The sequence below is a fragment of the Rhinoderma darwinii genome, chromosome 1 (assembly GCF_050947455.1).
Source record: "Rhinoderma darwinii isolate aRhiDar2 chromosome 1, aRhiDar2.hap1, whole genome shotgun sequence".
Taxonomy (NCBI): Eukaryota; Metazoa; Chordata; class Amphibia; order Anura; family Rhinodermatidae; genus Rhinoderma; species Rhinoderma darwinii.
This window is the reverse complement of record NC_134687.1, coordinates 660,553,115-660,565,187: the sequence shown is the minus strand read 5'-3', so window position 1 is coordinate 660,565,187 and position 12,073 is coordinate 660,553,115. Positions and strand designations below refer to the sequence as shown.

General features: G+C 39.1%; 1 protein-coding gene across 1 annotated transcript in view; it reads right to left on the bottom strand.

Moving 5' to 3' along the window:
- Positions 1-1,246: 1,246 nt before the first annotated feature.
- The window catches only part of LOC142664374 (uncharacterized), a 32,888-nt gene continuing 22,061 nt past the window's right edge, over positions 1,247-12,073 (bottom strand). Inside the window, exon 7 of the mRNA XM_075843445.1 lies at positions 1,247-3,068. Coding sequence (XP_075699560.1) covers positions 1,918-3,068 — 1,151 coding nt within the window. The 3' untranslated portion in view covers positions 1,247-1,917. The remainder of the gene's footprint in view (positions 3,069-12,073) is intronic.

Genomic DNA, 12,073 nt, shown 5'->3' with positions numbered 1-12,073 from the left:
ACTCGTTAGTGACCGCCAATACACCTTTTCACGGCGGCCACTAATGGGATTTATTCTGATGCATAAGCCTTTTTACGGCGCTGCATGAGGATAAATAAACAGAGCAGGGAGCTGTCAAATCTCCCTGCTCTCAGCTGCCATATAAGTATCAATCTCACCCGTTCAACCCTTCAGATGCGGTGCTGAATAGCGTGCACCGCATCTGAGTGGTTTTGGAGAGAGGGAGGGCGCTCCCTCTCATCCCACCGACACCCGGCGATAAGATCGCCGAGTGTCTGTGTCTCCGATGGCAGCCGGGGGCCTAATAAAGGCCCCCAGGTCTGCCTGTAGCGAATGCCTGCTAGGTCATGCAGTAATGCACTGCAATAAAAAAGTATTGCAGTGTATTATAATAGCGATCGGAGAATCTGATTTTAATGTGTCGCTAGAAAAAAAATTTTTTTTTTTTAGTTAAACAGTTAGTGTATAAATGATTAAACACTGTTCTAATTTTTTTACGAGTCAGGAAATATTATAAATTAGATTCTAATTTATAACATTTCCCAGTGCTGGTCACTAGATGGAGCAATTCCCAAAATTGCAGCATTGGCATGTGGTAAAGCAACCACATTGATTTATGCTGCAAAATTTGAGAATACACACGCACTCTAGTGAGCTCACAGCATCCCCCCTCCTTTATCCTGGCTAGTGCCAGGAGAAAGGAGGGGATTGAACGGTCAAACCTCCTACACTGTGTGGCTCCATTTTTTTAGCTAATACAGTGTAGTAGGTTTACATACAGTAGTAATCACACACTAAAACACGTACATACACAGACCTAACTTACCTGCTCCTGCCGCTCCCTCCGGTCCGTCTGCTCCCTCCGCTCCTCGTGCTTGCTTCAGAACACAGTCCGGAAGCCGTGACCTGAAGTAGTAATCGTACTGTCCGGCCGCGGCTTCCGGTCCACAAGAAAATGGCGTCGGACGTCGCTCTGCCGAAGACCTTCAATTTGGACTGCGTGGGAGCGACGCATGCGCCGTTCCCACACAGACGTCGTACAGCATAGTGGATGGAACGGGCCCCGTTCGCATTCACTATGGGGCTGTATGTGCCGTATTCCATGTCTGTATGTGTCGTTAATCGACACATACAGAGATGGAAAAAAAAATGGCAGCCCCCATAGACAAGAAAAAGTTAAAAAATAAAAAAAAAGTAAAACACAAACACACAAATAAATAAAACATTTTTTAATAAAGCACTAAAAACTCCAAAATGGTACCAATAAAAACTATAAGTCTTCCAGCAAAAAAAAGCCATCATACAACTGCATCGGCGGAACAATAAAAAAAGTTATGGCTCTTCAAATATGGAGACACAAAAACAAATAATTTTGAAAAAAAAAGCGTTTTTACTGTGTAAAAGTAGTAAAACATACATAAACTATACAAATTTGGTATCGTTGCAATCGTAACAACCCGCTGAATAAAGTTATGGTGTTATTTATACCACACGGTAAACGGCGTAGATTTAAGACGAGAAAGAGTGTGGCGAAATTTCAGTTTTTCTTCTATTGACCCCAAAAAAGTTAATAAAATATGTACCTCAAAATGGTGCAATTAAAAAATACAACTTGTCCCGCAAAAAACAAGACCTTATACAGCTATGTCGACAAAAAAATTAAAAAAAAGTTATAGCTCTTGGAATGAGACGATGGAAAAACGTAAAAAATGGCTTGGTCATTAAGGTTTAAAATAAGCTGGTCATTAAGTGGTTAAAGTTTGAGAATAATCTGATGTGTTGAAAATTTTTTATTTTTTTTTGCTCTTATAGTATTTCCCACATTCTAAACGAGATTATGGTTTCTACTCCATGTGAATTCTCTGCGGAGTTCCAAAATGTAAGTTTCTTTGTAAAACATCTTCCACATATAGAACATCAAAATGGCTTCTCCCCTGTATGGTTTCTCAGATGAGCCCTAAGAATGCCTTTAGTAGTAAAACATTTCCCACATTCTGAACACGAATATAATTTCTCTCCTGTGTGACTTCTCTTATGTACAATTAGACTTCGTTTATCTGTAAAACATTTCCCACATTCTGAACATGAATACGGCTTCTCTCCTGTGTGAATTCTCTCATGTGTAACAAGATGTGATTTATATGTAAAACATTTCCCACATTCTGAACATGAATACGGCTTCTCTCCTGTGTGACTTCTCTTATGTACAATAAGACTTGATTTACGTGTAAAACATTTCCCACATTCTGAACATGAATACGGCTTCTCTCCTGTGTGACTTCTCTTATGTCTAATAAGACCTGATTTATCTGTAAAACATTTTCCACATTCTGAACATGAATACGGCTTCTCTCCTGTGTGAATTCTCTCATGTGTAACAAGATGTGATTTTTGTGTAAAACATTTCTCACATTCTGAACATGAATACGGCTTCTCTCCTGTGTGACTTCTCTTATGTACAATTAGACTTCGTTTATCTGCAAAACAACATTTCCAACATTCTGAACATGAATACAGCTTCTCTCCTGTGTGACTTCTCTCATGTGTAACAAGATCTGATTTAGATGTAAAAAATTTCCCAGATTCTGAACATGAATACGGCTTCTCTCCTGCGTGAATTCTCTCATGTGTAACAAGATGTGACTTACGTATAAAACATTTCCCACATTCTGAACACGAATACTGCTTCTCTCCTGTGTGACTTCTTTTATGTATAACAAGATGTGATGTATATGTAAAACATTTCCCACATTCTGAACATGAATACGGCTTCTCTCCTGTATGAATTCTCTGATGTGTAACAAGATGTGCTTTATTTGTAAAACATATCCCACATGCTGAACATGAATAAGGCTTCTCTCCTGTGTGTCTTCTCTTATGTACAATAAGACTTGGTTTAGATGTAAAACATTTCCCACATTCTGAACATGAATACGGCTTCTCTCCTGTGTGACTTCTCTCATGTCTAACAAGGTTTTCTCCTGAAGACTGCTGCATCATATCTTCATCTTCTACTTTATCATTTAGCAATAACGTGAAGTTTCCCTCAGAGTTCTTACTGGGATTTTCTGTTAGGATTTAAAAAAAATGTGATTTTGTTTCACAATAGAAAAGTTGACAAATTTATAACATTCGTATTAGGCTGGAAACACACATTCAGTGTTTTGAGCCAAAGTCAGAAGTGGATCAAGCAGGAAGAAGTTTAAGCCAAGCCTTTTGTCTCCATTCCAGTCTTATAACGCTTTGTATAACACTTTAAAATAAATCCACTCAGTCCTCCACTATTAATTTATTACACAAAGTTTGACTTAATAAATAATTTTTTTTTTTTTGAAAAGCAGAACCTTGTCTGGCAATGAAGCCTGTTCTGTGCCAACACATTTGGCTGTTTAAATACTAATGAGGCATACACAATCTTAAATTAATATTGTTACAGACAGTCTAATATTGCCCGCAGTCTACATTTAACAAGATAATGTGTCATGAGGCAAATCACACATCTCAAGCTGCATTCACGGACATGATAATGAGGTCTGCATATCCGAATGGCTGAACAGTCACTGGATCTCAATTTTATAGAACATCTGTGGGATGCAGTGGAATAGACAGATTGAAGTTAATAATCAGAATCTGTAATAAAAGTTTCCAGAACATAGAACAGCCTGAATTCTTAGTGGAATGATATTACTAAGGGGAAAGAGGGTCCTATCAAGTACTGATAATGTGAACCTAATGAAATGAAGTGGCCTCATTCAAGTATTAGTCATGTGACAATTTAATAGAAAATTATTGTTCTATTTCTCTGCCAACCTATATTTATTTGGTCTTGTTTTTTTCAGAACATATAGGGCTTCGACGTTGTGTAATTAAATAAGTGATTAATTTAACTGTGATGGAGTGGGAGAGTCGGAGAGGAGAAAACTCAGCAGGATGTTTTAAAACATCCCTACAGAGATAGATGTGGACCACCAGGACATTTATAATCTATGGGCAGTCAGAAACTGGTTAAAATAGGTTCTTTCTAATAATCATGGATCTGTTTGTTTTAATCCAATATAAAAACCACATCTTTAAACCCACTTTGAAAACTTCTTAAAGACCCTTAAAGCTAACCTAATTTTAAGACGACTTTTCAGAATTATCGGTCATATGTGTGTACAGGAGGAATAACACTATTTCTGGCCATTACGTGACTTGTACCTGGCATTCTTTTAGAAGTTTTCCTTCTGCAGGCTCGATCTTTAATTCTAAGTTTTCCGAGGTAGTGGGTGTAGTTTAACTGCTATCATGTCTTCTATACACTGCACACAGAGCCATACTGGTCTACTATCTCTCTGTATCACACCCTTAGAAGCTGCAGCAGCATGGAGCACATCAGCAGTAAGGAGTAGTGTAGCGGAAAATACAGCACAGAGGTGACATATAACTCTTACCAGTAGCCTATGTCTACTCTCTCTGCTTCTGCTCCCAGTCTCCTCTTCAAAGACTTTTATTGACAACAGCATCTGTGTCTTTGTGCTCCTGCTCCCTCCTTTTTCCCCTTCCTTTCCCATAGACTTCTATAAGCAGCAGCGTCCATGTGTCTCTCACCTAGTGGCACTAACTTCACATAAAATTTTCATGGATAAAACAGCACAACTATAACAGTAAGTAACTTACAAAGTTGATATATATCAGGTATACTATTAGATTACCACAAGTTGTTTGAAAAGTTAGTGTCCATTTAAAGAAGACATGTTCCAATAAGCTATTTAGTGTATAGTCTAGATATGTCATTGAGCATCTCCTTTTTGAGTCCACTATAACTACACAATCCTGCGAATGGGAGGATGTGCGCACGCTTTCAGAGTGCCACATTTTACACACTGTTCCTTCCACTGAGACCCAAAACTATCCCCAAAAATGGTGTCGGGTATGTAGCAAGCATGGCAGGAGGAGGGATACCCGCTTTTATTGCGCCATGTGTCCATCAAAACCAGGCCTTTGTAACTACCCCTGTTTTCAAACCTTTCACACGGTTTCAAATTACTAGCATTTAGCACCAAAAAAATAAATTTAAAAAAATGGATGGGGGGGGGGTCTTTTTAGGGAGTCAATTTCTTTATATTTTCTTTTCAGTTTGTGGTCTTTCCAAGTGCAGATTATTTCTTTTGGGAGAGGTTGTAGAGCACATTTCTTTCAGACCGTGAAACTAATTTTGGTTGATGGAGCTAAAGAGACGTTGTACAACCAGTCACTGACAAAAAAAAAAACCTTGACATGACAGCCCTGCAGGTGTTCTATCTAGTGAACAGACTCGAGTTTGCAACATAGTTGGATACATTTTCCTCCATTTGTATATATTGCCCTTCACTCCAGTACAGATTATTTTTTCCGCTATTTGTTACACATCGGACCAGAATGCTGTTCACAACGGCATCAGAATGATACAAATGTGGGACAAACTGCTTTGTTAGCAAGACAGTCAAATAGACAGTCAAATGCATTTCTAGGCACATGCCTCTCTTATTAGAAAATAGCGTCGCTTATCTTCTGTATGGCCCCCCAAGATAAGAATGCAATATATTTCTAACACAGCAGCCGATTTACACAGATATATTGTTCTATCACTTCATTTGAAAATGTATTAAAAATGTCCATAAAACAATATATAGCCATATTATCGCAGAATTCCCATTAATTCCTTCTTTTTAAATTTTTGCGTTGTGTATCTCTACACCCCTAGATAAATACCTTAAGGGGTTTAGTTTTCTAAATGGGGTAATTTATGGGGGATTTCTATCGTTCTGGCAGCTCAAAGCCTCTCCAAATGTGCAGTGGGGCCCAGAACATTTTCAAGCAAAATATGTGTCCTGAAAGTCACCGGGTGCTCCCTTCCTATTGGGCCCTGGCGTGTATCCAGGCAGCACATTAGGGCCACAATTGGGGTATTTTTGAACACAGGAGAAACAGGGTGATAGACTTTGGGGTGTGTTTCCTCATTCTTATGTTCGCTTTACAAAGAAATCGGTCTTTAAAATGATACATTTGGGGACAAAATTAGAAAATAATATTCTGCACCTGCATTGCATGAATTCTTACAAAAAAACTGTGGGGTCAAAATACTTACAACACCCCTTAAAAATACCTTAAGGGGTGCAGTTTTAAAAATGGGGTCATTTTTGGTGGTTTCCAACATTCTGACACCTATGAGCCACTGAAAACTTGGCTTGGTGCAGGAAAAAAAAAATGTACTTCTAAATGTATAAAATTATTAGAACAGTTGTAAATCTACTAAATTGCTAAAAAAAAGTTTTCTAAACTGCTGCTAAAACACAGTAGAGAGATCTAAATATATATTTAATAAAAAAAAGTGTGCAGTATGTATGTATAAATGTGACATATTGCAGTTCAAAATAAGGAAAAGGTAAATTTTGTTCAAAATTTCATAAATTGTTGTCATTTTTAATTAATTTACGCAAATTGTATCCGTCTACTTTTACCACCTAAATAAAGTACAACATGGGAGGAAAAAACAATGTCAGACATACTTGGATATGCAAAACTATTGCAGAGATATTATCTGATATGTTACACATGCCAGATTTCCAAAATCTGGCATGGTCATTAAGGCACTTTGAGGCCTGGTCACTAAGGGGTTAACTTCGGTTCAGAATGCTATTTCAGAGTTTGGTAAGGTATCGTATTATAAAGTTAATCCGGCTTAGTCCCAAATATTGAGTATAGGCATAGATCCTACCACTAAAGCTGATCTGAGTGCGCAATTTCCCTATGAATGGAAAAAGGATCAGATTACATACCTGGAAGTGTCCATTACTAGCCCTAGTTCAGCCCTCTTCACGAAGAATTATATCCCATTACTTTCTAAAGTCTCTAAATTACTAGAAAAATATTCAAAACCTATGATCTACTGGGCGGGTAAGATAGCTAACTCGTTGGAGGGGTTGTGGTATGATAGGTAGTTATATGCATGTGTGGTGGACCTGCCCTCTAGTATTCCATTTTTGGAAAGCAACTTTCACATTCATCTCTTCTATCGTACAGTTCAAGGTTTCCCCATCCCCTGGTTTGGCACTATGTTTTATTTGCATTGCTGACATCCCTACGGAGCTCCGGTGGGTTGTTGGCCATGTTATCCTGGCTGCTAGGCTATTGATTAGCTAGGTCTTGGAAGTCCCCCGATCCGATTACAATAGCGGAGCTAATTAATTTAGTGCAATTTGCTTATGTTATGGAGAAGATGGTAGCTGTACGTCTAAATACGTTTAACAGATTTTGCGTGCATTGGGCTTTATGGTCTGAATACAGGTAGTCCGAGGCTCCCCCCCTTCCCCCGTGACATGGGTGCTGGTGTCTTCGGGGGGTATTTTTGAGGCTACATGTTCACTTTCCCATCCTCTGATTTTGACGTTCTGTATTTTTGAATAGTCCTGTATAATTTTTACTGGGGTTTAGGATGACCTGATGGTTTGTGGGACGGCACCGCGGTCTCTGTACGGGTGGGCACACTCTCTGGTATAGGTTTTACATGGTTTTGAAGAAGGTAATACAGTGGTTCTCTCTAAACTTATTACATTTCAGCTGTAAAAGTTGGTTTTGTTTGTTTGTTTTTTCTGATGCATTTGTACGGTAATTCATCAGGATTGTACGCCAACTTGCTGACAATGTATGGAATTGGTGTTGTTGGAACGGATTACGAAGTGCAAATGTGTTTATTTATTCTTTTTTTCTCCTTGTTGAAATTGAAACCGTAATAAAAAAAAAAAAAAAAAATATGTTGTATAATATTAAAAAAAGTTTCACGTTAAAAACCCAAAATAGCCTTTAATCCCATAATTGTAAAAAAAAAAATATATAAATTGGTACGGTCGCATCCTTAACCCCTTCAGGACGCAGCCTGTTTTGGCCTTCAGGACCCAGCCGATTTTTTCAAATCTGACATGTGTTCCTTTATGTGGTAATAACATTGGAATGCTTTTACCTATCCAAGCGATTCGGGGATTGTTTTCTCGTGACATGTTGTACTTTATGTTAGTGAAAAAATTATGTAGATAATTTTGGTATTTCTGAAAAACACCACAATTTAGAAAAAATTTGCAATAATTAGCATTTTTCTAAATTTAAACGTATCTGCTTGTAAAACAGATAGTAATACCACACAAAATATTTACTAGTTAACATTTCCCACATGTCTACTTTATGTTTGCATCGTTTTTTTGAGCATCATTTTATTTTTCTAGGACATTACAAGGCTTAGAACTTTAGCAGAAATTTCTCATATTTTAAAGGAAATTTCAAAATTTTTTCAGGGACCAGTTCAGTTCTGAGGTGGCTATGAGGGCCTTATATATTAGAAAATCCCCAAAAGTCACCCCATTTTAAAAACTGCACCCCTCAAGGTATTCAAATCAGCATTCAGAAAGTGTTTTAACCCTTTAGGCGTTTCACAGGAATTAAAGCAAAGTAGAGGTGAAATATACACATTTTATTTTTTTTGCCGAAATTCATTTCTAAGGCCTCATGCACACGACCGTAAAAACTCCCGTTATTACGGGTCGTAATTACGACCCGTAAGAACGGGCTCATAGACTTCTATTGGCCACGGGTACCTTCCAGTTTTCTTACGTGAAGGTGCCCGTGCCGTTGAAAAAGGTAGAACATGTCCTATTTCAGGCCGTAATAACGGCACGGGCAGCCCATAGAAGTCTATGGAGCTCCCGTAATGACGGGTGGCTACGTGTGTGTGCACCCGTCATTACAGCAGCGTTGCTAGGCGACGTCAGTAAATAGTCACTGTCCAGGGTGCTGAAAGAGTTAACTGATCGGCAGTAACTCTTTCAGCACCCTGGTCAGTGAATTCCGATCAGAATATAGAGCACCCTGTAAAAAAAACAAAAAAAAAAAAACTTTCATACTTAGAGAACTTCCTGCTTCCTCCAGTCCGGTCTCCCGGCCGTTGCCTTGATGACGCGTCCCTCTCGATAACCGGCCGGACATCCCTGGATGAAGTTTAAGCCCATGTGACCGCTGCAGACAATCACAGGCTGCAGCGGTCACATGGACTGCCGCGTCATCCAGGGATGTCGGGCTGGATGTGAAGAGAGGGACACGTCACCAAGACAACGGCCGGTAAGTATGAATTTCTTTAACTTTTATTACAGAAAGGGCTGTACCTTCTCTCTATCCTGCACTGATAGAGAGAAGGGCTACCGATTAGTGCAGTGCTATTTTGCAGCCAAAAACGTGCCCGTAAATACGGGTGGAATACGGGTGACACCGGGCCCATATTTACGGGCACGGGTCCGTAAATACTGGTGCAAAACAGGTCGAATACGTGTGACACCGGACCCGTATTTACGCCAGTATATACGGGTGGGAAAAAATACGGTCGTGTGCATGAGGCCTAATACATTTTTTTTTGTAACACAGAAGGTTTTAACAGAGAAATGCAACTCAATATTTATTGCCCAGATTCTGCAGTTTTTAGAAATATCCCACATCTGGCTCTAGTGTGATAATGGACTGAAATACCGGCCTCAGAAGCAAAGGAGCACCTAGTGGATTTTGGGCCTCCTTTTTTTTAGAATATATTTTAGGCACCATGTCAGGTTTGAAGAGGTCTTGTGGTGCCAAAACAGTGGAAACACCCCAAAAGTTACCCCATTTTGGAAACTACACCCCTCAAGGAATTTATCTAGGTGTATAGTTAGCAATTTGACCGCACAGGTTTTTCGCTAAATTTATTAGAATTAGTCTGTAAAAATGAAAATCTACTTTTTTCTGAAAAAACTGAAATTTTTAATATTTACAAGAAATAAAGAAAATGCACCCCAACATATGTAAAGCAATGTCTCCCGATTAGGGCAATATCCCATATGTGGTAATAAACTGCCGATTGGACCCACAGCAGGGCTCAGAAGGGAAGGAGTGCCATTTGGATTTTGGAGCACGGATTTTGCTGGATTCGTTTTCGGTGCCATGTCGCGTTTGCAACCCCCTGGAGGGACCAAAACAGGGGAAACCCCCCAAATGTGACCCCGTTTTGGAAACGACACCTCTCAAGGAATTTATCTAGGGGTACTGTTAGCATTTTTACCACACAGGTTTTTTTGCAGAATTTAGTGGAATTAGGCAGTGAAAATGAAAATCAACTTTTTTTCTGAAAAAACATATAAATTGTAAAATTTTACAAGGAATAAAGGAAAATAAGAACCACAACATTTGTAAAGCATTTTCTGCTGATTACGGCAATATCCCATATGCGGTAATAAACTGCTGATTGGACCCATGGCAGCGCTCAGAAGGGAAGTAGCGCCATTTGGATTTTGGAGCACGGATTTTGCTGGATTGCTTTTCGGCGCCATGCCGCCTTTGCAACGCCCTGGAGGGACCAAAACAGTGAAAGCCCCCCAAGTTACCCCATTTTGGAAACCCCCCTCAAGGAATTTTTCTAGGGGTATAGTGAGCATTTAGACTCCACGGGTCTTTTGCAGAATTTATTAGAAATAGGCGGAGAAAATTAATATCACAATTTTTTTCCAATAAAATGTTGCATTTTCTCATTTTCACAAGGGATAAAGGAGAAATAAACAACCAATTTTTATAAAGCAATTTCTCCCGAGTACGGAAATACCCCACATGTGGTCATACATTTTTTTCATTAGAAATGAATTAACCCTTTCAGGACTGATCCATTTTTTGCTTTCTTATTTTTGTTTTTCACTACCCGCCTTCCAAGAGCCATAACTTTTTTCTTTTTCCGTCAGTAGAGCGGTGTGAGGGCTTATTTCCTGCGGGAGGAATTGTAGTTTCTATTGATACCATTTAAAGTGCCATAAAAAGTACTGGGAAACTAAAAAAAAATAGGAAAATATAGTACTATAGGAAAAAAATCTGATTCCAATTTTTGGGGTTTTCGTTTTTACAGCTTTCGCCGTGCAGTAAAAACGAAAACGACAGCGATTTTGGCGGTTTAAATTATTTAAGTTTTTTACGGTGTTCACCGTGCGAGTTAAATAATGGTATATTGTAATAGTTCGGCCTTTTACGGACGTAGCGATATCAATTCTGTTTATTTTTTTACATTACTTTAGAAGAAAAATGGGAAAAGGTTTTTTTTAAAACTTTTTTCTCTCACTACTAATAACTATAATTCTTCTACACATTTTATTAGTCCGCTTAGGGGACTTGTACCAGCGATCATTGGATCCGCGGGTACAATATGCTGCAATACTAATGTATTGCAGTATATTGTTATTTTTACAAACTCCTGTAACAACGCGATCACTATTCCTGTTTGTTAGTCCCGGGTGTCAGCTGTAATACACAGCCGACACCCGCAGCGTATGGAGCGGGCTCAGCACGTGAGCCCGCTCCATACATTAACCCCCGCACCATGACGTGCTATTAAGTCAAAGTGCGCAAAGGGGTTAATGCACAGCGGATGGTGTGAATATTGCAATTTTGCACTGATGTGCCATTTTAGTGCATAATATGTTGTGCCCAGTTTGTGCCACTGAAGACAAATACCTCATAAAACGTTAAGCGGGTTCTCCCGGGTATGGCGATGTCATATATGTGGACGCAAACTGCTGTTTGGGCACGCTGCAGGGCTCAGAAGGGAGGGACGCCATTTTGCTTTTGTAGCGCAGATTTTGCTTGGTAGTTTTTCTGTTTGGGGTTTTGCTGGTATTTCAGTTTATAATGTGGGGGCGTATGTAATCTGTGCGGAGAACATCAGGGCATAATAAGAGGGTATAATAATGCGGTAAATAAATAATAATTCATAGATGTGTGGCCGGTGTCGCACTGATAAATGGTGTTGGATGTTACCCTATTTGGAACACTCTGCACATTTTGCATCGCCATATTCCTGGGAGCCAGAACTTCTTTATTTTTTCACCACCGGAGCTGTGTGAGGGCTTATTTGTTGCGGGACAATCTGTACTTTTCATTGGTGCCATTTTGGGGTACATGCGATTTTTTTTAATAACTTTTTATTAAAAATTTTTGCAAGCCGGGTGACCAAAAACAAGCAATTCTGACAATGTTTTTTAGTTTATTTTTTTGCGGC